The 25,072-nt window shown below is 38.8% G+C and overlaps 2 protein-coding genes and 1 long non-coding RNA gene across 8 annotated transcripts; 2 read left to right on the top strand and 1 right to left on the bottom strand.

The window, feature by feature from the left end:
* Positions 1-6,687: 6,687 nt before the first annotated feature.
* Positions 6,688-20,921, top strand: LOC103378500 (uncharacterized). 6 transcript variants are annotated; one of them, XR_003049582.1, is made up of 16 exons: positions 6,688-7,017; positions 10,780-10,811; positions 11,322-11,351; positions 11,446-11,499; positions 11,723-11,770; positions 13,072-13,107; positions 13,560-13,609; positions 14,079-14,131; positions 14,219-14,445; positions 14,544-14,794; positions 17,174-17,299; positions 17,405-17,540; positions 17,630-17,677; positions 17,800-17,871; positions 18,011-19,537; positions 20,802-20,921. XR_003049582.1 is itself a non-coding variant. In XM_025055105.1 (15 exons), exons 1-15 carry the CDS (start codon positions 6,968-6,970, stop codon positions 18,319-18,321), a joined length of 1,503 nt encoding a protein of 500 aa, XP_024910873.1. In that variant the 5' UTR covers positions 6,688-6,967; the 3' UTR covers positions 18,322-20,371. The 6 variants fall into 6 exon arrangements, 4 of the variants coding, with proteins under 4 accessions (XP_024910873.1, XP_016887428.1, XP_024910872.1 ...); XR_003049581.1 differs by having other exon boundaries at positions 20,765-20,888; XM_025055105.1 differs by lacking the exons at positions 11,723-11,770; positions 20,802-20,921 and adding an exon at positions 12,947-12,976 and having other exon boundaries at positions 13,563-13,609; positions 18,011-20,371.
* il12a (interleukin 12a) lies at positions 20,777-22,957 on the bottom strand. The gene is made up of 7 exons (XM_025055112.1): positions 22,782-22,957; positions 22,515-22,693; positions 21,763-21,852; positions 21,466-21,507; positions 21,239-21,379; positions 21,081-21,122; positions 20,777-20,914 (listed from the first exon to the last, which is right to left on the bottom strand). The coding sequence occupies exons 1-7, from the start codon at positions 22,798-22,800 to the stop codon at positions 20,777-20,779; spliced, it is 651 nt and encodes a 216-aa protein (XP_024910880.1). The 5' UTR covers positions 22,801-22,957.
* Positions 21,372-23,087, top strand: LOC112486957 (uncharacterized). Its single transcript, XR_003049585.1, has 3 exons — positions 21,372-21,552; positions 22,438-22,719; positions 22,952-23,087. It is a non-coding gene; the product is annotated as an uncharacterized LOC112486957 (long non-coding RNA).
* Positions 23,088-25,072: the final 1,985 nt, after the last annotated feature.

Raw genomic sequence — 25,072 nt, 5'->3', positions numbered from 1 at the left:
ATTAACTGGGGAAATTGTTGTGTTAACAGCAGATCTGCTGTAACAGACTGCTCCTTGGAGGTGCCAAGTATGTGGTTCCTCTGGGAATAGAACCCAGCACTCTCTGCTTGCATGAAAGTCACACTAACCGTTACATTACATCTTACAATTGTATTGCATTTCCACACCAAGGTCAATAACTCCACCGTCCATTCACTTGTCGTCGGTCTAATCCAGGATTGTCAAACTCAAATTCACAGCAGACCAAGTCCCGGGCCAAACTTAATATTTATTGAAAAATTGACAACAATTGTTCATGTTTTTGTAATTGTAATTGTTCATGTAATGTAGAATTGTTTCATTTGGAAACAAACTTTAGTTTTGCATAAATATTATATCTGGAACAACCAAAGGTTAATATTCCAAATAAAACACACATCAGTGGTATTTGTTTCTTATCATGTCTCTTTATCTGTAGCCTTTCGAGTTTCTTTTTAATGTAAATCTTTTTTTCACAGGCCAACAACAAAAAAACCAAACAAAATAATGTGCTATAACATAGCTCATACATTGCTAATACTACAAACCCTGCCAGTATACAGGGGCTATACACTGATGGGCCAACCCTAGTACACATTTGATATGATCTCGCAGGCCAAATATAATTACAATGTGGGCTAGATTGGGCCCCCGGGCCTGAGTTTGACATGTGTGCAAAGCTGATATACACGTTATCATTGAAGCAGGAAACTGCGGAATATGTCATTTTCCATAGTCATGTGATGATCCACCCTCCTTCCCCCACGACCTTGACCAGGATGGAACTGTCAAAGATGAACGTAGGGTAGGTTGGTTTCTCGGTTCTGTGCTTCTTATCTTTGGTATATTTAAAAAAATTTAAATCCCCAATATTGATCATTTTGTTTAAATGTCATTGCCAAAGCTTGAACTGTACATTTCACTTGTCCTAGAACATTTTGACTGAGGCAGCTTCATGTGTCCAGCATGTTTTCCCAGCGTTGTGTGGCCTTTGGCTTGGAGATGAATCAGAATCCAGACTTCCTTTTAGAAAAAAAAAAACTTACAAAAAAGCTGCTTTTTGAGGCCAAATACTAAAAACTAAAAATCCACTCTGTGTCTTTTGGGAGTGACTCTGTTTGTTCTTAATAATTCCGATGATTTGGGGGAGGGGGCTAAGCTAAGCTGGAGGTTTTTATTTTACTCTGAATACTCCTTTGCTGTTGTCTTTATGTTGATCTTAATCATCATAAAACGCTGCCATCATTTATTTGGCTTTGAAGGGTAATAGCTCTAAGTGATTTGACTCAGCAGCGCTGCTCTCTTTTTAAATGGGAACCCACTGTTGCCAGGAAACCTTTTGTACATGTCCTGTCTACAACGATAGCCACTCTGAGGGAAAGGCTGCCAGGCCACCAGCATAGTTCTGTTGAAGAAAATTACAATTCGTTAAAGTTACTTAGTAACAGTTAAACAGCAGCAGCTTTCTTCAATTAAAGTTTAATTTATTACATTTTATATTTAATTATTACAACGTTTATGGTATTTTGTGTTTGTCAGTATTGAACATGTAGCTCTCCTTCCAGGCTGTAGGTGGTGCCAAGAACAGTTTGGAAAGTCTGGTTAAATTATTCAATAAATTAAAATGAAAAATATACAGAAATGACAAAAATGAAACATCAGACGTGTTGCTGAATGTAGCATATTTTCAGCCTAATTATTAGTGATTGAGCCTGTAGCTTGTTAGCAACGTGTAGCACAGTGCTGCCACATAAGACTTAATGGTGTCATTCTTCACCAAGCCTAGGCCAAGCTAGCCACACAAACACCTGCAGCCCTGCCTCTTCTTCTTTGGACTTTACTCGCATAGGCAATTCTTTTGAGATGCATTACTGCCACCCAAGGTTTAGTGGAAAATATTTCATCTGGGGGACATTGTGATTATAAAAAAAGGAGAACATACACTGGAAGTAGAAACCTAGTTGATGTTTAAGGACAGAATATTGTCAGACAGAATATTAGAGTGCCTTTGAAAATGCCAGAGGGAAAATGACTGTAGGGGTTGTTCTGTGAGTGTGTACTGCGTACTACACCTTCAGTCAAGTTGCCGACTGTTATGGCTACAGCTCACGTACACTTTGAATCAACATCTTACCTGTTTTCGTGACTTTTTCTGCCCTATTTTAACACATTTTGCGTAAACCCTGAAGCTCCCACTGACCTCACGTGAACACCTTCATTCCCAGTCAGACCAGAAGAGTAGAAGCAAATGACATTGTCCTCTGAATGATAACCACCGTGCTGCAGGTGACTCAGATCCTGGATCCCAAACACACAGTAAACACTCGCAGCAGACAGACACCTGGAGGTTAAATGTAGGGCAAAGTTTTCCCATTCCCACAAGTTCTGAGTAGAGGCGGAGGCAGGGGATTTTTGACCCTCTTCCTCCGCACGACTTCGCTGAGTCACTCCTAGAGGGGAGGGGGTTGGGGTGTCTGTCTAAGAAGGTGGATCTGATGTTGTCTCTGGTTGGGTCCCTACTACTAAACAGCCATATTTTAAGTGCGAGAGAGAGAGAGAGAGAGAGAGAGAGAAAGGGAGTGCTTTAAAACTAATGTAACAGGGGGCTGATTTAAGGTTGTTACTAAGGAACTTGCATTCATGTTCTAACAAATAGATACCAAACTTCTTTATTCCCTCCAGTCACTTCCTAAATCAGTCTTTCCAACCGGCGGCATGAAGCCCCCTGTACGTACACGAGTGCATTGCAGACTTTTTTTTACATTTAACATTTTAAATAGGTCTGACAAATGACAGCTGTAGATCAATGAAACAATTAATAATTGTTTTATTGATAATGTAAATAAACTTGATTAATAGTGATTACTGAGATAAATAAATTTCCTTTAAAATTCTCTACATCACTGGAAGATGAAGACAAATAAGAACAGTTAGAGGTCAGCGTTTCTCTCCAGTTTTTTATTGTGACTATCAAAATGATGGAATTACTAATATGGAAAAATGTCCAAAAGTGTGTGGGAAGGACAATGTGTGTATCGATGGTGTAAACAGTGGGTGAAGAGTGGAGTTGGTTCAGTCTGCTTATGTTTTAACATTAATAAACTTTTTATAATTTCTTGAATAGATTTACACCATCAACAGGGTAATTTTGATGTCCATTATTTTTTTATGTTCAAACAGACATGGTAAAAAAAAAGTTAAAATACACATAATCCAACAATGAAGGGACTATGTGTATCGTTTTAATGGAAATAAACACATTTGCTGATGCAGATGAATCAGAAGAATATGTATGACTTTTAATGAAACCATAATGGATCTGTGCTCTGGTACTGGATCAGTTTCTGAGGACAGCACACTGCTCTGCTCTGACGGCGGGAGGTCAACCTACTGTATTGATTAGACAGGAAAGAAGTTTTGAGAAGTGCCAACTCTGAGGTCTATGCATTATACATTTTACATTACATATTGCAGTAGAGGATCGACTGGGGCTGCCACTGAAACCCTTCAGGCCTGGACCATTTCCAGAAACCCTCTCCTGTTTTCTCTTTGCTGTAGTTTTTTTTTTTTTTTTGCTCTGGTTCGTCCTCACCTCTCTTCATTTTCTGCAGCGAACACGGGATTGTTTGTAACTCTGCAGTGATGTCCCACCAACAACAGAGAGAGGTGAAGTCAGAAGAATGTGGATTTGTTCAGGAGATAAAGACTGTTGTCCATACGGTGTAGGTGTTTTTCTTATAATAGGACATTTTGCCCAGAGTTGCAGGTTTACTTCCTCCGTTAATAAGGATCTTGATGTGTGTGTGTGTGTGATGGATAATGAGTCTGCACAATGAAGGCTCATATTGACCCTCCAGGGTGTGTGATGTCATAGTTTCCAGTGAAGTTTGTCTATCTTTAAAAAAAGCTTAGTCATGATACACACACACACACACACACACACACTGGCTTCTGTGGTTTGTGAGGTCTTCACATGGATATAATGCATTCCCTGGCCCCTTACTTTATACGTCTAATCTTAATCCTTAACCTAACTCTAATATCACCCTTAAACCCCAAACAACATTTTAAATCTCAAAATACTCCTTTACTCAAATAATATTGTCCCAACAATAGACTTTTGTCCCCACAAGTAAGCTATATCTGGTACTAACACACACCTATTCTCCCTTCATATCTATGGTCACTTCTCTTTTTGAAGTTGTTTGTTCCATGAGTCAAAACTCACAATTGTGACAAACGGTGTTTAAATGATAAAAAACCCAAAACTTTAATCTTCTTCAGTTTTCAATGCCTTTATAAAAGTCCTGGTCCACATATTCCTCCTGTGACACTACATATATATTTTACTTTAAAATATTGTGGCACGCAGCAGCACTGTATTTATTTTCATTTTACACCTTGAATAAAAATAAATGTGTGTTGTAGTACCAGAGAACCAGAGTGTCTGACTCAGACTCCACCCTCCTCTCAAATATCAATTGTTTTTTGCCTAAAACTCACCGACACTATGAAATTCAAGATTTCATATTTTAGAACAAAGTACTCACTTTCGAGTCACAATTTATCACCTCAGACGAATAATACGCAAATATTTTCATCAACATTTCACCCGAGTCTCCTCAACCTTTCCTGTCACTTTCTCCCTTGTCATTACACCCTCACCTCGTCCTTTCCTGCCCTCCTTTGTCTTCTCTCATTTCCTGTGGTATTGGGGATATCGTCTCGCCACAGAGTCTCATCTTCTTGCCGTCTCCACCCGCTCAGAGGAGCTGATCTCTCCCTTTAGACTCTAAGACTTGGATAATGTTCCTCTTAGTCTGAGACATCTCTCCCTCTCTCTGGGCTGGCCTCAAACTACACATCCATATCTGTGGGTGATGTACAGGTGGATGAAAGAGGAGAAAGGAAAAGGATCAATAAGCAAGAGATCAATAGGAAAGCCCTTGATCCTTCATTTATTCCTGCCGCAGGGCCACTCACACAATCAGCTCAGCTTTGGTTCCCTCTGATGGACACAATTCTTACTGTCTGTTTCTTTAAATGTATTTATTTTTACTTATCAACCATCATTACAGAAACAGAAAATAACTACACGCTTTGAACTTTTTTTTTTCAGGCTCACATTGAGTTCCCCATGTTTTTGTTGTCTGAGGCGACATCCAGTGTTGACTCTGAACAACGCAGGTCGGTTTTTGCTTTTAGTTTTTTTGCTTACGCTTTGCTTTGCCGCCCTGTTTCGACTGCGTGCAGACTGTGGGGAGCTGACAACTTCCGGTTGTAAAAGTTGACTTTTTAAAATTTAAGAATGTTAAGTTCTGTACAAAGAACTTAACAAAGACATAATGCATTCTATAGATCTCAACCTCAAAACAGACAGACTTTATTCTTGCCTTAAAACTGATTATGCCTCTGTCAAACGTTTAAGTGTCATGGCAGAAATAGCGCTCATTATTATTTACGTCTTGCATCACCACCTGTTACATCGTGCCTTGCTTAGAGGGACGTCGGAAGATTAAAGGGGGTCGAATCGTCCTTCGTTAAATGTGTAACGAGGGCAAATGTTCAAGCTGGATACAGGAGCGCAACAGTATTCGCCAGTAATGCCTACTCAGAAAAATGGCACGGCCACTCACCAAAGCATCCATACCATTGTGTGGACCGAGCAATGAACCTCTACATGAGAGAGGTCAGTTTGATGCTGTCATGAAATACAAGGACAAAACAACAATACAATACAATAGTGCCACTGCTGGATCTGCCACTGCTGGATCTGCCAGCATTCTCTGATCTACTGAGCTACTGCATATAGTCAACAGTGTAATAGAGTCAGATCTAACATCAGGGTCATTCGAGAGACTACCAGAAAGACTAGATTGGGCCGAACCATAAGACCACCAAACAGACTGAATTTATAGACTAGATAGAAAGCAGTGGTTTGGTTCACAGGGTAGAATAAACCCTGCACAGCTTGGGGACCCGGGTAGTCCACCCCGATCCCTAAAGAAAAAAACAAACTAACAAAGAATGTCTTAATGAAAAAAATGTTTATGTGTTGTTCTACAGGGTGTTAACCAAGATATATGGTTACAGGAGATGTTATATAGAGATACACTAGTAAAGAGAGAGAGAGAGAAGAAAGGGCATTTGAATGTTTAATGCTCCAGTTTAATGTTTTAATATTAAAAATAAATTTACTGTTCAAGATTATCTACAAATACTGTTAACGCTAAAAGAAGTTATTTTGATGAGTCTGGCAAGTAACTAAACAGGGGAGATATAGCGAGGGCAGATGTGTATATGTTGTATAGGGAACATATAAGGTGACGGACCGACAGGAAGTGGGGGTTGGTGTTAATGTACGGAGATGTGGACCTGTCTCCCGTGTCTCATCTGGAACTATCTATATAATATGAACAGTGATTGTTACTAAATCATTTCAGAATTACGGATTCTGTTGGTTGTAAAATGTTAAAATACAACAGTCAGGCAACTCAGATGCAAACTGATGTTAAGGCGGGATTCTCAAGTCCCTCCTACTTCCGTGCGTCGCAATGCTAATCTCTATAAACTTAGCTTTGCTTTACTTGGCGCTCTGTTAGCCCAAATTTACTTGTAGATCTGTGATGTATCCCTGGGCTTTATAAAGACACCGGTGAGTAAAAAAAAAACAAACAAAACTCAGCCTCATCGAACACACACGCTGTACATTAAGACAAAGTTCCGCGGATTCTTGTCCTTAAATCGACACTTGGTTTGGTTTAAGGAATAAACTGGGCTTTATGCAAATCAGTTGCCTAGTGTCGAGTTACACCATTAACCATTCCCCGCTAGCAGACAGCACAGATCGGTTGATGAGCACAGATCTTTCCGGTAGTTCACGCGCAGCCGCGGTTGATCTCTATGGGTGAAATGAAAAGTATAGGAAGAGAGCGTCGAGAAGAGAAAGATGGTGGCGAAGATGGCGAGCTATGAAGCCGTGTGCCACCTAGAAAAAAGGTAAAGGTCGTTTTACTAACTTATTATAGAAAATAACGTCCTGCTCTGCAGTTATTTTATTTTGTGGCTGGTGGTTTTTTGAGCATTAAGGTCGGACAGTGATGGCAGCTGCAGATTCGAGGCTCGCATCAACAAATGGAGGTGGTACCTACGTGAAGCTGGTCCCCCTTTCTTCCAAAATATTGAAATAGCGATGTTGTTCGTTTGTGCCGTACATTTTTTCGTTTGTGCTATCAAGGCTTTAGAGTTATTAAAAAAAAACGTTTCTGACCTGTAACGTCACGCAGCCCCGCTCCGCGTCCAAATCAATCCAAATTAGTCTTTAAAGTCACGCAGCCCCGCTCCGCGTCCAAATCTTTAAAATTTGTGCCGCGTTTGTGCAGTTAAAATGAATTTGAAATTGGGCTAAACTCAACAGGTCGTGTGTTTTAGGTTAAATGTAAACATTTCTACATTCGTTATTTCGAATTGACATCGCAGAGAAGAGTTATTAAAACGGGCTTGCGTCATTATCTTTATGTCTATGCGTGCGCGCGTAAAATGAAAAGAAACAAGAACAACAACTTGTTTTTAATTATTAAAACAAAAAACGTTGTATTCTTGTAAATTAGCATCTATTTCTACAGTTTGTTTTTATTCCCCTGACATTTTTATTATCATCCACCTGTACATCTCTAGGCAGGTAATTTAATACTGATGACTCATTTCCCTTTGTCTAAACACAACACTACTGGTTCTTGGAGCTCATCCGTGTCATTATTAACACCAGAAAAGGCATTGTTTGTACCAGTAGATATCACTTAAATTCGTTCAACTACTGTCTGTAAAAATGTTCACTTAAAAGTTGAGGCTTCTTGTTTTGTAAGTAGCTTAATATCTCAGAAGCAGTGGCACCTTCAGGACGTATTTTGTTAATCAAATGTGATTTAAATGAAGGTATATTCGTGACAGATGACGTGCTTTAATAACAGCAGCTTGTTTTTCTCCTTGAATTATTCTTTAAATTTATATCTGACCACCCCTCGGTCATTTTAGCTTTTTTAAACAACTTATTTTAATTAATTGTGTTTAGCTATTTTGTTATGTAATCTGGTCAATTGTATATTATGTAGTTTTGGTAAATTTTGTTTACAATTAATGTGTCACATTAATTAGTTTTCTTGGCTAATGTGTTTACTACTTTTATACACCTTTTGGGCCAACTTACCCATTTTGCTAAAGGTTTGTTTAACTGTGTTATTTGCTAACAAGTCTACTATCTGTTATAAAACTGCACCTTCTTATAGTTGCCATATATTTATTTACCATAGTTAATGTATTTTTCTGAACTTAACTTTAAGTTAACTTTAAACATTACAAAAAACTGCATTTTCAGATAAAAATGAAAATCAGAACTCTGTAGAACTGTGTGATCAGTAGTTTCCAGACAGAACATAAAGTCATAGTTCAACATTCTTTCTCCTGCTTGGGAAGTTGCCACACAATAAACAAAAGTTGTTTATCTCCACACACATGTCCTCTGTGTGTGTGGTGAAGTTGTAGAACACATGGTTATGGTGTATATCTTTTAGAACTCTTTCTAGAACCTGTTACCATGTTTGTCAGGAAGAAAAAGACAAGTTTGAGTAGAAGAAAAGGCACAGAGGGAGTTTAACCAGTGTCAGTAAAAAAGCAAAAACAGTAAAAAAATGACGTTGATTAGTAGGAGGTGTGTGGTGATGTAGTGGTTAAGGAAGCGGCTTTGGATCCACAAGGCTTCAGGTTCGAGTCCACCCACTGCCAAGTTATCACTGAGGTGCACTGAGCATGGCACCGTCCCCACACACTGCTCCCTGGGCAGCTTAAAGCTGCCTACTGTTGACTTTGGTGATGGGTTGAAAGCAGAGGTCACATTTGGTTGTGTCACAATGACAGGTAGTTCACTTTCCTTCCTTTAAATATCGTTTCCTGGACAGATGCGTCAAAGAAAGGGAAACCGCATTGTGTTATCAGGCCCGGGAGACACTTAATATTGGTTATGACACATCCTCAGGTTCATAGTGTTGCGTGAGGGATGTCTGACCTACTTTTTCACATTGTAAACTTGTCCTTCTTGAAGGATTGGCTCTCGTATTTTTTTTTTTATTTTTTGAAATTTTATTGCACAGCCCTCAGCGTGTTGGTTCTTGTTGAAGATCACAGATCAGACGCAGCAGACAGGAGACTCTGTTTGGATTGATGTTTCTACAGTCGACTGTAGGATGTGATGACATTATGACATGTAATGAAAAAAAAATTCAAACATTTTGGGCCAGTTCAAATGAATGCCCTCTCAGTATAGAGTTTTTATGTTCTTCTTGTGCCTGTGTGTGGTTTTCTTCAGGTTTTCCAGTCTAAAAACTATGGTGTTCATAAGGTGACCAGAGGTGTGAATGAGAGTGTGAATGACTGCCGGGCTGTTATGTAGCCCTCAGATGCACTGATTTAGGATTAAACCCTGTTCATTTGTTTTTATGAAATGCATGCTGACACTAACACTGTAGTACTGTGTGTGTAAATAGTGAAGTTCTTCTGTTGGATGTCCTTCCTGACGAAACCCTCACAGTGTCTCTGGGCCTGGAACCAAGGCTTTGTGGCTGGACTGTGATTTGCACGCAGTACGATTTAAACTTTTGTGGGAAACCTTTGCCAGAATTCCAATTAGGATCCCTAGTGCATGTTAAATGATATCAGATTAAATATAGTTTAGAAATAGGTGTGAATTTGAACATGAACGTGAGCATGAATGGTTGACTAAGTAGATTTACACAAACAAGGAATTTGATTTGAACTATATGGATTTATGAAAATATAAAATACAAAATGTCCATGATAAAGTAGAAAAATAGGGTGCAGAGTGTTAGTTGTTAAGAAATTATTTTTTTATTGCTCACAATGAACAGCAAACCTGATAATTTTCTGTTGAACTTTTTTCAACTCTGCTTTATTTCACAGGTGTCAAACTCAGACCCTTGGGCCAAATCTGGCCCATGCTATAAATATATTATATATATATATTTGGCCCGTGAGATAATATCAAACATGTATTACGGTTGGCCTGCCAGTATATAGCCCCTATATACTGAAGGATTTGTAGTATTAGCACATTTTTGGTTGTTCTTTTTTTTGCCTGTGTAAAAAATTACATTACAAAGGAACTTGAGCTTTTCAAATTCCTTTTTAATGTAATCTTTTCACATAAAGAGACATAATAAGAAACAAATACCAGTCGTGTATGTTTTATGTCAAATTTAATTTCTCATGTGTTTATAGTATTAAGCTTTGGTGGTTCCAGATTCAACGTTTACTCAAAACTAAAGTTTGTTACCATATGAAAATATTCAACATAAAATATTTGTAGAGAAGTGAAAAAATGCACAATTGCTGTACATTTTTCAATAAATATTGAGTTTGGCAACTTCATCACAGTTTTTAATTTTGGCCCAGTGTGAAGTTGAGTTTGACATCCCTACATCATATTAAACTGCATCATTGTCACTGTGCTGCTGTGACTATGGGTGAGACAGAGAGTGTTGGGGTGAGACAGTAAGTCTCTCATTCACCAGTGTAAGAATGTAAGCTGTATACTTCCTGGTTGTTAATCAAAATGCATCAAAAAGCAAAAGTGGTATCATAGTCCATGGCTTTAGAGTTACAACAGCAGCAGTTTTTTCCACATGTTTAATCACAAATAATGTGATTTATGTCGTTCTGAACCTGAATCTCCTCTGCTCTGACCTACAGAAAGGACGATGTTCCTGCAGCTAAAAACAAAGGTAAAACACCCACTGGTCCTCATCTTGTTCCTCCTGCTAATTTGTTCTCCCTGTCTTTTAACCCTTTCAACATAACAAGTTTACAAAAGTAAAAAAGAAAAAAATTAAATGATGTAAGCAACATCAAACTACAAAAAAAGATGATTTTTGTAGTTTGACATTGTTTACATTAATTAAATTAAAAATTGTGCTACGTATCCTGGACTGGAGAATGTAACACTGATTATAATATTGCTCCAATATAAAAGTAAATGTAATGAAGCAGCCTGAACCAAGTGTTTTGAATATGCTGCTGCATGTGTTATTTAATTCCAATAATTCTAATATTTTTATTGACAATTGAAATACATGTATTTAAGGTCAGTTTAACAAGACACGTTTACTGATCCTGATATTTTGTACGGAACCAAAAGTTAGACAGAAGAGTTTTCTTTTCCAAATCCACATGTTCTCTTCACAGACTAAACTATAGAATACTAACCTCAAAACTTTGTCTTTTTGTTTTTTCAGATAATCTGGGTGAAAGTGACAGCAGTTCTGGTAAGAACAAAGATTTATTTTATCTGTACCGTTGCTCTAAAGTTTCATTTGTGCTTAATCTGACATGTTTGTGATGTAATGATTGATCCAACAGAAAACACAGGAACATCCACAGAGGAGAGCGCCAATGATAAGGATGAAGAGACTGGTGAGACACAAAAACTATATTTAAATTTAATTCATAAATAAATTGTTTCCAAACTTTACCAAGATGGAGAGGAAATATTGACTGTCATTGAGAAAGTTCTTCTGGGATAAAAAGGAAAAGGCTGTAAACAGGGGGAGTGGTTAATGTGCACTGAATATATTATTGATATTCAAGGAAAAACTCACATAATTCATTTATCTTTTTCCTTAAACATTCATTTCAGAAGTTCATGCTGAGAAGAATGAAGAAGATGATGGTAATGAAGAAGAAGGTAAAATTTTTCAGGCGCTGTTGTTTTCAACAGATGCAGACAAAGGCCCAGGACGAAGAGTTTAAAATTGTTGAGAGAATTTTAACACCTGCCTCCACAGACAGACCAACTGTTGGTTTACACCCTTACCTCCACTGTCAGTTGTTGTCCAGTCAGTTGTTTGTATCCCAGAAGAACTTTTCTTCTGGGAACTTTCTTCTTTCTTCAGCTTCAGTGGTAAAAACATAATCTGCAGCCAAAGACCACGTCTTAATTAAAGCACTAAAAACCTCTCCATCTGCTAAAAGTTGAACCGTTTCCTGGAAAAGTAATTCCACTGGATGTAAAACTCGGAACAACTCCATCCTCCAGTTCAAACAAACAAAAAAAAAAAAACAGCCCCAGGATGTGAAGAAGTCCTGTCACAGGGAAAAAACGGAGTCTGTTGGGTCAGCTGTGAGGCCGCAGCAGCAGCAGCTACAAGGTGTTTGAAGACAAGGAGAGAGAGTAACGGGAGAGCAGGTGCAGAGGGAGGTGAACCTGACTGATGGAGCGCCGTGGAGTAGGAGAGATGGGGCAGAATGTTAATCTGTGATATTTAGTCCAGGGCTTCTTACAGGAAGCCACGGTTCAGCTGCAGGAGAGGGATGGACGTCGTACCGCTTATGTTTTAAATTACACTACTCCAATGTAAAAGTAAATGTAATGAAGCAGCCTCTTCTCTTCACAGACTGAACTATAGAATACTAACCTCAAAACATTCTCTTTTTTCAGATAATCTGGGTGAAAGTGACAGCAGTTCTGGTAAGAACAAAGATTTATTTTATCTGTACCATTGATCTAAAGTATCATTTGTGCTTAATCTGATATGTTTGTGATGTAATGATTGATCCAACAGAAAACACAGGAACATCCACAGAGGAGAGCGCCGATGATGAGGATGAAGAGACTGGTGAGACATAAAAACTATATTTAAATTGAATTCATAAATAAATTGTTTCCAAATTATACCAAGATGGAGAGGAAATATTGACTGTCATTGAGAAAGTTCTTCTGGGATACTGCAATTCATTCACATCTTCAAAAAGGAAAAAGCTGTAAACAGGGGGAGTGGTTAATGTGCGCTGAATATATTATCGATATTCAAGGAAAAACTCACTTAATTCATTTATCTTTTTCTTTAAACATTCATTTCAGAATTACATGCTGAGAAGGATGAAGAAGAAGGTAAAACATCTTTTTTTCAGGCGCTGTCTTTGACCATAATCAAATATTAAGGTTATTAAATCAGATTTTCTAACTTTATCTGTTGTTTTCAACAGATGCAGACGAAGCCCAGGATGAAGAGTTTAAAATCGGTTAGCTAATTTCAACACCTGCCACCACAGTCAGTTGTCCAGTCAGTTGTTTGTGCAGCAGCACAGCTTCAGTGGTAAAAACTTAATCTGCAGCCAAAGACCACGTCTTAATTAAAGCACTAAAAACCTCTCCATCTGCTAAAAGTTGGACGGTTTTCTGTAAAAGTGATTCGACTTGATGTATAACTCGGAACAACTCTACCCTACAGTCCAAACAAAAAACAGGCCCAGGATGTGAAGAAGTCCTGTAGTGTATTTGCGTTGATTTTGCATGTTCGCATGCCTTGATATTGATCTTCATCATAATCTTCCTGTAGATTCAGTAAGTGGAACTGCAGCAGATGATCTAAGTAGAAAAGAGGAAAAGACTGTTGACGTCACATTACTTTGTCACTCCCAGCAGGACCTTTAAATAAATTAAGTGTTGTTTCTTTTTTCATACTGTCTTACAGAAGATGTACAATTCAAACAGTTCTGTGAAAAATGCAAAGACATCACTCAGGTGAGATCATAAACCTAAGGGTCAGAGGTGACACAGTGAACAAAGAATTCTTGCAAAACTTTCTGAAAAGTTATTTTCCTGTTGTGGTCCAGGTTGTCAATAACAGTTAATTAACACATAGAACTGAGCAATATATTGAGCTTTTACAGTATTTATTAACAATATATTGATAAGAAACCTGACATTGTTGTCACCTTTAATGTCTGTTTTTATGAATCTCCTGGCAGTTTCTCTTCTCCTTCTGTCTCTGCCTTTCTCCCTCCCTCTTTCTTCATAGCAATAAAATAATAAGTAAAATTAAATTTAAATTACTTTAATCTTTGTGTGTTTGAAATGTTGAACATGATTGAAATGTGATCCAGATGTTGTCTTTCTCCATTTTTAATGTACTTTTATATTTAAACATTTCTGTGCATTAGTACATTTACATGTTATTTTTTAATTTTAAATGTGTGTGTGTGTGTTACAGAGCCATGACTATGAGCTGGTTACACCCAGGAGAATCTCCAAAGGACAATTACAGTAAGTGTCAAAATGTATTTTCCTCCCTTCACCATCTACGTCTTCAACACTGTCACTGAATCAGTGTTTTCATGTTGTTATTGTCAGGGTGCAGCTGGACGCAGAAGGAAGTTATAAATGTTCAGTAACTGGCCTGGTGTTTGAAGCATCAGAGCGAGTTCTAGTGCGGTACTCGGTCTTGTCCTGGTCCAAGTTCGGTGCGTTCCTCCCGGCCTCCTGGAAGTCTGCGGGGCCCATCTTTAACGTGGACACGGTGGATAAAGAAGCATCTGTCCTCAAGTCCATCGAGTTCCCACACGCTGTCTGTCTCCCTGGTGAGAACTTGGTTTCTCTTCTTCCAATGTCCAATCCAATTTTTCAGTAAATGATGAGACTTACTAACAGAACCACTTCTCGTCTTGTCTTAACACAGACCCAAAGAATGACACGAACTTCGGCGTCCTTCACGTCAAAAACAACCAACCGCTTATTGAGCCAACAGTCAACCACTCAGGGAGTCATGTTAAATGGAATGTGACCTCTTTGTCACCGGTGGGTCCCATCATCCAGACCAACCAGTCTGTGGAACACCATGGAGTGGTCATGGTCTACAAACAGCTGGGTAGTGACAACAGCAACAGCTTCCACATCTACCCGGCCACCAACAGCTCGTCTGACATCAATGTAAGTGGTTTTGTCAAGGAACATGTAAAATAAAAAGTAAGCTTGTACTTCAGCTAGTACTGGTACTGATAATAATTCTATAATATACACACAGAAAGTCAGAATATGGAACATCTGTATTAAACTACAAAAATGACTGATGGGAATCGGATTCCACAGGTTACCACAAGAGGGAGCCACAGTACCACTAGTTTCTGTGTATGATAGTTGAGAACCACTGGTCTACTAAATTTGTATAAAAACTACTAAAAGACTACTTTTTAGGATTAATTGAGACGTCACTTTACTGTAAACATAAAAGGTTACATTTTGTATTTCTAAAAAACAGTATATTTTAGACATCGAACATGTGACAGGACCATGCAGTGGAATTGTGGTAACTAGTGCTGCCTTACAGCTAGAAGATTACAAGTACAATCCTTTGTGGTAACTAATGGTTTTCTGTATTTCCTTTTCATTGAATGGATGAATGAATGACTATAAATGTGTTAAAGACCAAACAACATTTTATTCAGATGTTGTTATTAAAAACAGCAGGAACTATTGTATGTGCTGCTGTGTTGTCTGGTAAATATGAACTGGCCCAGAAAACGTTTTTTTAAATATTGTCATTATCTATATTTGTTGTTTTTTATACATCCGTCCTCCCCTCCAGAGTTGGACCAAAACACTTTGCCTCTGTCCCACTTTTAATTAACTGTGGAATTTGTTGTTTTAATGAAGGGAGAAAAAAGTTAAAAATGACTGCCCTGGTTTGAAAAGCCTGGGGAAGATGGATGGTGGTGGTGTGTTGGTCATAACACTTGTACTGGAGTTGGACAATTTGTTTTTTTTAGGCGACTCTAATAGTCAAGTCCCTTCGTTGTTGATGATGTCATTGATATTTTAAAATCCCAGTAGAATCCAGTATTCTCTGAAAACATCAAGTTGATATAATAAGAACAATGAGATCATTACGAGTGAAAATATCAATACACTGAAATATTGCAGTACTTTGTTTCACAATACCGTATTGATATTCTACAGGACTGTTTTGATAAGCATGCAGATATTGATGGTGGTTCATTTTATTTTGCTTTCATTTCTTCTTTAGTGATTACCAATGTAGCTCCATCTGCTGCAATTTTAGTAACCTGATGTTAAGCATGGAGCAACATTTTGTGTTTACGACGCTAACAGTTTTCCTACAAGTATATTGTTATAAAAAAACTCTATATATGGCCGTGCTCTTTATAACGTAATATATCGTATCGTTGCCCCTGTATCGCAATATGTATCATATCACGAGATTCTTGCTAGTACACACGCCTGAAAAACAAAATTCACAACGGGAGCCAAGTAATGATGACTGTCCTGCTGCTGTAGAGCCTCCATTTGCTTAGCATAAAATTACAAGACAGTTGACGTCAGTAGGGTGAAGACTCACTTGCTTTGTCCTGGTGTCCCTACCACTAGGATAGACAGGTTACATTTGAACTAATTGGACAAATGGGGAAACCTGTCTTTTTCCTGGGTACTTCTGGTGTTCCCGGAGTTCTTCATCTGTGCTGGAATAATCCCCTGCTTCACTTTCTCTTTCATAGTGAAAGGTCACCAACATTTATCAAGTAGAAGACTATTTAAATAAATAAAGGTGAGGGACTCACCTGTTACTGCTGCTCTGCCTCCTCTGTTGCTCTGTGTGAGGCATTGGTGTTAAAAGGTGTGGACAGACCCCACCTTTTTGTTTTCTCCTGAGATCTCCACATAATGTCAGAGGAGTTTTCTTTGTCAACCTGAGAATCTCCAAATTGGTGTTTCCACCAAACCTCCACATTTGGTGTTTTTTCGCAAAGGAATTTTTATCCTCCTGAAGTGAGAGCAGAAACCAAACGATATAAAAAACACTCCATTTCATGTGCACTTCACGAGTTCAAAAGAAATATTCCATTAAGAAAGCATCATCTGAGTCTCTACTAATTTGATTCACAATCAGTTCTGTTTGGATAAAACTCCAGCAAAATGCCAAACATTTAAAGAAAAAAATGAAGTGGGGACTAAACTTAGTTTCATTTCTTGCTGCTTGATGTTGTTATTTAATGCTGAGGCAAAGGAATGAGGCACAGGTTAAAAAGTGTTTAATTCTTCACCTGGCTTGATATATATACTGTATATACAGTATATGGGCCTGGTTGCACTGAATGCACTCCAGCCCAGTAGGTGGAGATATTTCACCCAAAGTTTGTTTTGCCAGATAAGAAAAAATATGCAGAGGATGTGTTTAGTGACTTCAGTAATACAATATATGTAATATAATATATAATATGTGTTTCTGTTTGTATGTTTTACTAAACATTTTCCCATTTTTTTCTCCTCTGTCTGGTTTGCTCTTAAAACCAGGATGTAAGCAGACAAGTGCGATGCTACAAGAACCGTTACATCCGCATAGAGAAGCCTCCCACTTGTAAACTGGAGGAGGGGACATACAGTCTCCTGTGTGAACCAGAGGGAGACATTAAACCTCAGGTTGGTTTGGCTATAATATTTGATTATATTTTATTTTAACAGAGGATTAGTGGGGAACAGAAACTGCATTTGTTTGACAAACGTCATTTTTGTGTCTCCATGCAGGAGTTAAAGTTCACTCGCGACGTGACAAAGATGAAAGGTTACTTTGAAGTGTTCATCGAGCAGCCTCCTCCGTATAAACTGTGTCTCATAAAGACTGACACTGAGGAGACGGTGTGGTCTGCCACTATCAGAGAAGGTCCGTCTTCACACAGCAGCTGGACTGGCTTCAGTGTTGAGAACAGAAATTTTATCTAAACACTCTTCTTACTTTCTTTCATTTCCTAGGAGACTGTGTTGATACCACAAAGAAGAAGCCCAGGAAAAGGACAGGGAGTGAGTATATTTGTGAGTGAGAGTGGGAGTGAGAGTGGAGCTGCCAGTTACTGACCTCTGAACTAGTTTGAACTTTTTTGAGATTTGTAATAGCAGAATCATCCTTTGTTTATGTCGTGCAGCCTGCAAGCGCAGCAGAAGTCCTTCAGAAAATAAGACTGTTTACAAACGGCCTCGATGCCAGAATGGATCAGGTGACCTCCTGTAACATTTGCTCACTTCATGAACTGTGACCAAGTTGACAGAACCAGTCTATACTGGATCCGTTCACTTTTGCACCTGTGAGTTAAAAAAATCTCACAATGTGTGTGTGATGGCATCTTTTTTTTCCAGATGGACTTAAAAATGTGGTGACTCAGGGCCAGGACATGTCGGAGAAGCAGCTGCTACAGGTGGCTCGGCAGCTTGGCAAAGAGTGGAAACAGGTGGCCATTTATCTGGGACTGGTCTCTAAGGACCTGGATGACATTCAGGCGGCGGAGAAGGACGTGACCATGCAGAAGCTGAAGATGCTGGTGGAGTGGAAGAGCCGACAGATGCCAGGAAGAGCCACGGCGTTCCACCTGTGGAAAAGTCTGGAGGACTTGGATGAGCTGCCGAACGAAGTCCAACATACTTTACAAGTGGAAGGAACATATTTGTAGTCTTGATCAGGATTATATTCAGCACATAAATCACAGACAGTAGATTAGTGGTGTTCCTGCAATGCCACATTTGGCCACTAGATGGCCACAGCATTGCCATATGCATCCCTTCCTGCCCGTTCAATCTTGCTCAGGCTTGTGATTAGAGCTAGTTTCAGCAGTGACTGGGTGTAGGTGAGTGTAACCCATGTCCATCACAGGGTCAGACTACCTTTGACACCCACACCTACTGTCAATTTAGAGTGAATTCACCTAATCCTGTGGGGAAAGAACTGGAACACCTAAAGCCCCCTCCTAACCCCTCATTCTCCAACCCCCAATCCCACACATGGGGAGGCTGTGACAACTTTGGTGACCTTGCTGTGAGGCATGTTCAACAACCACCCAGTGAGTCCCTGCATTTCCATGTCATCCAAAAAAGTCTAAAAAACGGAACTAAAACTAATCCTTGACACCCCCCCATCCTCCCCAAACAGCCCTCATCACTGGGTCAAACACTCATCAGACAGACAAGTGAAGCAGTCAGATTGCAGTGCTCTGTCAGCTGATAATGATGAGGAGACAACAGAGACTCTTTACCTCTGGACCAACAGCCTGCTCCTATGTTGTTCTTCTCCTGAATCATATCTGGACATGACTCTGAGACCAGTCTGTAGACCGGTCATCATTGGACCACCGACCCCTCTGTCCATCTGATGATGTCATCTGAACGTCCTGACTGCTCCAATACTGTGTCTCATTCATCCACTCTTCATTTCTTTTTGTCCAGTAACATTTAAGAAAAAATGATTGAGCTCCTTTTTTGCTGTTCTCACTTTTTTTGGAACTACATCAACCACAAGACATTTGTCTTGGAGCAAGACTTTACTCTAGCAGTCCTCGGATTACAAGCCATATCATCCAAGTGTGGTACACGCTACAAGTTTCTTTTTTGCAAGATTTTACCCATGATTTTTGCTCAGCATGGTCCAAACGTGTCTTGGTGTGTGAGTAAAATGGACCAGACCTCATCACACATCTGAATCTGGACACTGTCAGGTAGAGTGAACCGATGATTGAGCCAACATCTGTCGACAGCAGCCAATGGAAAAGAGAGGCTGGAGGTACTGTACACTGGAAGTACAGTACAGTGGACGACAGGAAGTAGAGAAACTATCAGAATGAGGATGGAGAAGAGAGTGGCACAGTGGAAACAAAGTGAAGCTGGAGGTCAAAGGTCAGTTTGAATTCTTCACTTGTCTTCAGGTGCTTTGACCAATCCTGTAGTCTGTGATTAGACCACAACCAGCTCAACCACTGACTAAAGACTTTCTTTTATATTTTCAAACCTTTCCATCATGTAGCGAGTAGTAGATAAGCTGTCCTTGAACACATCGTTGTGTAGCCTGGATTCATCAGGGATTTTTCAGAACAGAAGACTTTTTGACCACTAGTGGTCATTAACACTTCATGCAGCTAATGCAGCTAGTAATTGAACTAAATGGTGCTGCAGTGTTGATGCTGCAAACGTCTGTGAGTCCATCCTGTAGTTTTTTTGTTTGTTTGTATAAAACAAAGAATTATGTCGTGCAGGTTACTGTCCAAAGAAGGGCTGAATTACTGAACAATTGAATGTAGATTTATGTATTTAATGTTCTGTACATATGTTTTTTTTACCTGAATCTTTTTTTAGTTAAGTCTGTGATTTTTTTTTTTTTACTCTTCTTTGTCTTTTATTTTTCCTTTGAACAATCTGTTCCAGGTTTTTTTTTAAGTCTGTAAAATTCATCCAGGCAACATAACTGCTGACAGCTATCACAGCTGGTAATTTCACAAACAAAAACTTGTTAGAATTGTACTGTTAGTTGGTAAACATGGTCCAAATGTTAACAGAGTAATGTTAACAGATGTAGTTACAGAAATTATTTACAGTCTTCTGATCATGAATGTTTGTCTAAATTATTTAATTATAAACCACTAATTCAGGCATTATTATATCAGGAATGTGTCTTTTCCAAACTTTTTTTTTTTTTTTCAAATAAAGAAAAAAAACCCAACTTTGACTGAAAAACAGTTTTTATTCTTTAAATATGTAAAAATCACTCGCCAGAAAAAATACATAATAAATAGCAATAAATAAAATCTCAAATGACCAAATAAATAATGTAATAAATAATCCTTAAAAAAGAGAAACAGACAAACAAATATTAAAAAAAAAACACTGGGAAACGTAAACAGAACCATGTGACCTGCACGGTGTCAGCAGCTGGACCAGGTCGTTGTAGCTTATGGAACCATGAGGTGCAGCATGAAGGACTATGTAGTAGTATGAAGTACTAGCAGTGGTAGTGAATGAAGGAGTGGGCGGGTCAGGTCAGGTGATGACTTCAAGCTAAAAGGGTTTTTGACTGGATGACTCGAGTGACAATGACGATGATGTGTTGATGATGGTGATGATGACTAGGTCTCAGGACACTCACTTCCTGTGCTCTCCTGAGGAGATGTAGCCCATGGCTCGGTTGATGGTGATGGCTCGTACGTAGAAGCCCCTCATCATCTTGCACATCTCCTGTCTGTTGGTGTAGGTGTCGCTACCCCACATTTGAGCAACGTCCTGCAGGATCACATGAAGGTAAACAACATGAATCATATGTTTCATTGTCTGTTGAAATATTCAATGTTACTTTTATATTGTTTTCAGCTTCATCCACCCATCCACTGTATCTATCTTTGTACTAATGTTCTCCTCCAACACAGTAACAGTATTTGTAGTAAAGTACCTCTGAATATTTGATATCCTCACTCTTCAACAGGGAGCAGTTCTGCAGAAACCAAGACAGATTTCATTAGGTCATTCACGTGTTATTTCCCTGGAGATTCACTGTGTTTTTTTTACTCTGTTTCAGTGTCTGTTGCTGAGGAAAAACACCCAACTCACCTTCAGGCTCTCAATTACCCCCAGAGTCGGGCTGAGAAGAGCCACCTCCTCTTCAGGGCTTCTGAGAGGGGAGTGGATGTAGGATTTAATGGCAGCTTCATAGTAGAGCAGGTCCTTCATGATGTTCCTCAGACAGTCCCTCTGCCAGAACAACAACACATGTCAAGAGTTTTCACAGGGAACTGTTTTGTGAAGGTTACATTTATAGATGAACTAAATGGTGGTACCTCACTGAAGGATACATTTCTCTGCAGATTGCAGCTTGAGTTCTGTTGAAAAAGGAACCATTGTTTTAAACATGTGCAGCTTGTTTGGTGAGTGATTTACTGTTTTACCACTGCAGCATTTTGTTTTCTATAAGTATTTACAAAGTATATTTATTAGTCATATTGAGTCCTATAAATTCAGAGAATGGAAATCACCACTACTACTATTAGTACTACTACTTTTAGGGTAAAGTAAGTGTCATCTAATACGTGGCCACACATGGCCACTACTTCTACCATACTGAGAACAAGTGTCACCTGTGTCAGTGGGGGGGTACAGGTCAGTAGTGTCTCCGTCTGACTCTTCACCACTGCTTTATCAGATGTGATTCCAAAACACAAGTTGTCCTGAACGAAAAAGGTGAGCACAGTCAGTGGCGGTTGATGTGTAAACCAAACCAACATTTGATTGTGAGTTCAGCGGCTGAAATCTGAGAGCTCGTTTCGGCCTGTAGGTTACATGTGGGTAAAGAGGTGGCAACCGCACAGGAATTTGGACTGGGGCTAAAGTCGTCAACCCTGCACTACCGCCACCTCTGCCTTTAGAGTATATTAGAGTTACTGGTGAATATTAGTTTGCTAAGAGATAGAAAAGAAAAGTGAAAGAAAAAACAACAACAAACAAAAATTATTAGAAAATAAGACAAAAACTATAATGAAAAAACATTATAGATAGTAAATAATACTATACTTTTAATAATAAAAACCACACACATATATTCTTTTGGATCACCACACAACACATTTGATTTTTTAATTATAGTATAATAAGTATTATAATAATAATTGTATTAGTATTTTTAAAATAATAAGAGTAATAACGTCTAAAATAATTCAATTTACTTCAATAGTAAAATGTTTAGAAAATGTCACAAAAATGTTAAAAATGATTGAGCACTTGTTTACAGACTGATCTTTGTCTTTCACCCGCAGGTCATTCATTTTATGTTTTTTTCCAAACAAACAAACAAACACCCATCTGACTGGGCCACGCAGGAGTGTGTACTCACACTTTGGAGGAGATCGGTGACGTTGAGCAGCAGATTCCTGAAGAGCAGAGAGCACTGAGCACAGCCGCTGTCCCCTGCTCTCAGTGGCAGCGCCGAGGTAGCACTGGGACAGAGGGTCAGGAGTTGGAGCTGCAACAGCAGCGGCAGCAGCAGCGGGAGCAGAGCACTGCTTGACGGGTCTGCACGACAACACAGGCAGACGACGGTGAGCACAGCAGAGCGGCATGGTTGATGGTGTGTGTGTGTGCGTGTGTGAGAGAGACTTACACAATCGAAGTGTGTTCATCCTCTGGAGCTCTGTTCAACCTGCAGGTCTGTGATGTGTTTGTGTGTGTGTTGTCTGTGTGTGTCAACTGTCCAGCCTCATTGATTTATATGCATTCTCGGGGGGATTCCCTCCTCCTCCTGTCCTCCCCTGCTCCTCTCCTCCTCTCCAGCTGAAAGGAAACTCACACGTTATTTCCTCCTACGAATGAACACAAACAAACAAACGTGGGAAGTCACGCTGCTTCTTTCATATCTGGAGAGAAAGTATTTTCTCAGCCGGCGTCAGAGTGTGGTGTAACTGTGGGGAAAACTGAAACGGTTTTTTATGACTCTGAGATTTACTTCACATTTGAATTTAAAAAATGTAAACAATGAATGGGCCACTCCTCCTACTACTGTGGCGTGTATAAGGGACTCTATTATTATTAACAATACAGTTATTTAATGGTTAAAGTATTAAAATTATTGTTGTTATGTTTTTGTTGTTGAGTTTTTGGAACTTTAATTGTAATTGTTATTATGTTATTTATTTTACCAGATTTAGTTTTGTGAGATTTATTAAGGTGTTCAGTTCAGTTCTTTATTGAAAAAGGTCACTGTGGTTAATAATAATATAATTAATGAAACAACTACAAGGATTAAAACCCCATAATCATAATAGTTGGTATTTTAAACTTCTTTAAACTAATTATTATCTTATTATTCTATATTATTCTTATTATACTTTCATGTTAAATATTTTTACTATAATAATAATAATAGGTGGTGCTTTGGCCCAGAGGCAATGTCTCTGTCATTGGTGTGGAACCCCAGGGTTCCCCTCCTGGGCAAGTTCGAATCCTGGTTAGGGTGGTTGGTACCTTCCAGTGGACTCACCACCCACAGGAAGGTTTGGGAGGTTGGTACGGTGCAGTGTGATTTGGGTGGAGACTGCTGCCCCCGCGACCCGGTAACGGATAAGAGGATGAAAATGGATCTATGGATAATAATAATAACAATAATGATAATAATAATTAACAATAATAGTTCTTATCATTATCTGTCTTTCTATTTGTTTATCGACCAGTTTTGTGACCATTATTTATAAGCAAATACATTTATAAATTTACAAATATGTACAAATATAAATATAAAATATAAAAATAAGTGTAACATATGTACAAATATAAAATCTACAAATAAATTAAAAAAATACAATTCTTTAATAACTGCCAACCTAAAACCTAGAACTTCACTTTCTGTGATGTCAGTATTCGACTTAAACTTTTAGGCATTTGCCACAATGTTTTGGAAGCAACTTTCAGTCTCACACAGTGTGATGTCATCTTCCAGTGACAGTCTCTAGTCATGATTTGGTGATTTTCCATTCACAACCTGAAAGTGCAGCTGTGAGTGTGGTCAGTTCAGAGGACTTTCCTGGCCTTTCACTGCAGGATATTTGACTACCCATGATTCCGTTAGACAGGAAGTGGGCCGATGAGTTTCTCACCGAGTCAGAAGTCACACTGGACTGAGTTTGACTAATTAGTCCTCAGGGCAGGTGAGCCACTAATGAGGAGTAAGAAGTGGGTTTTTTTGACAACTGATCTAAAAAATACCATTTCATTCATGGCTAAACCCAAACCACACAGTCATGTGTTTAGGCCATGGTGACAGGGGAGAAAGTCATAGCACAAACCACTGCTCTGTTTTCCCACAGTCGTGTCAGAAACTGTTAAATTCAGTCTGAAATGTCCTTGTTTAAGTCGTTCAGACCAGAGATGTCTTTTGCTGAGAGCAGCAGACACAACTAGAATGGGAGTGAATCAGAGGAGACGTGTGGTTCAATGACTAAAAGAAACTCAATTAAAGTAAAATCCTGTAAAAGGTCGAGCAATAAATAATGATTAAACTGGAGGCCAAATACTTAGTCCAGAAGTAAGAGATAATCTGGAGCAGGTTTAAGGATTACGCAGTGAAATGTCTGGAGAGTCGTCGACATCAAACTATTGCAGCAAAATGAAGACTCACAACAGAAAACCAATGGCAGGATTCATTCGTTCAGTCATTCATTCATGTGTGTGAAAATAATTATAGCGTTTGTAGTTTTCTGTTTCATCTTTAAGTCAGTACAGAAAAAAATGTTTTGGGGCGTAAACTTGCACTTTACATATTTCGGGGAGTTTATCTTTGCATTTTGTCATGATAGTAAGACTATAGTCTTGGATGTTTTTGGTGATTTTTTTGACATTTTTAAAATTATGTTTTTGTATATTTTAGCACAAATTCACTTGGTGGCATGTTTTAGGACA

Source organism: Cynoglossus semilaevis, chromosome 4, assembly GCF_000523025.1.
Source record: "Cynoglossus semilaevis isolate Cse_v1.0 chromosome 4, Cse_v1.0, whole genome shotgun sequence".
In the NCBI taxonomy this organism is placed as follows: Eukaryota; Metazoa; Chordata; class Actinopteri; order Pleuronectiformes; family Cynoglossidae; genus Cynoglossus; species Cynoglossus semilaevis.
This window is presented reverse-complemented; position numbering and strand designations above follow the sequence as displayed.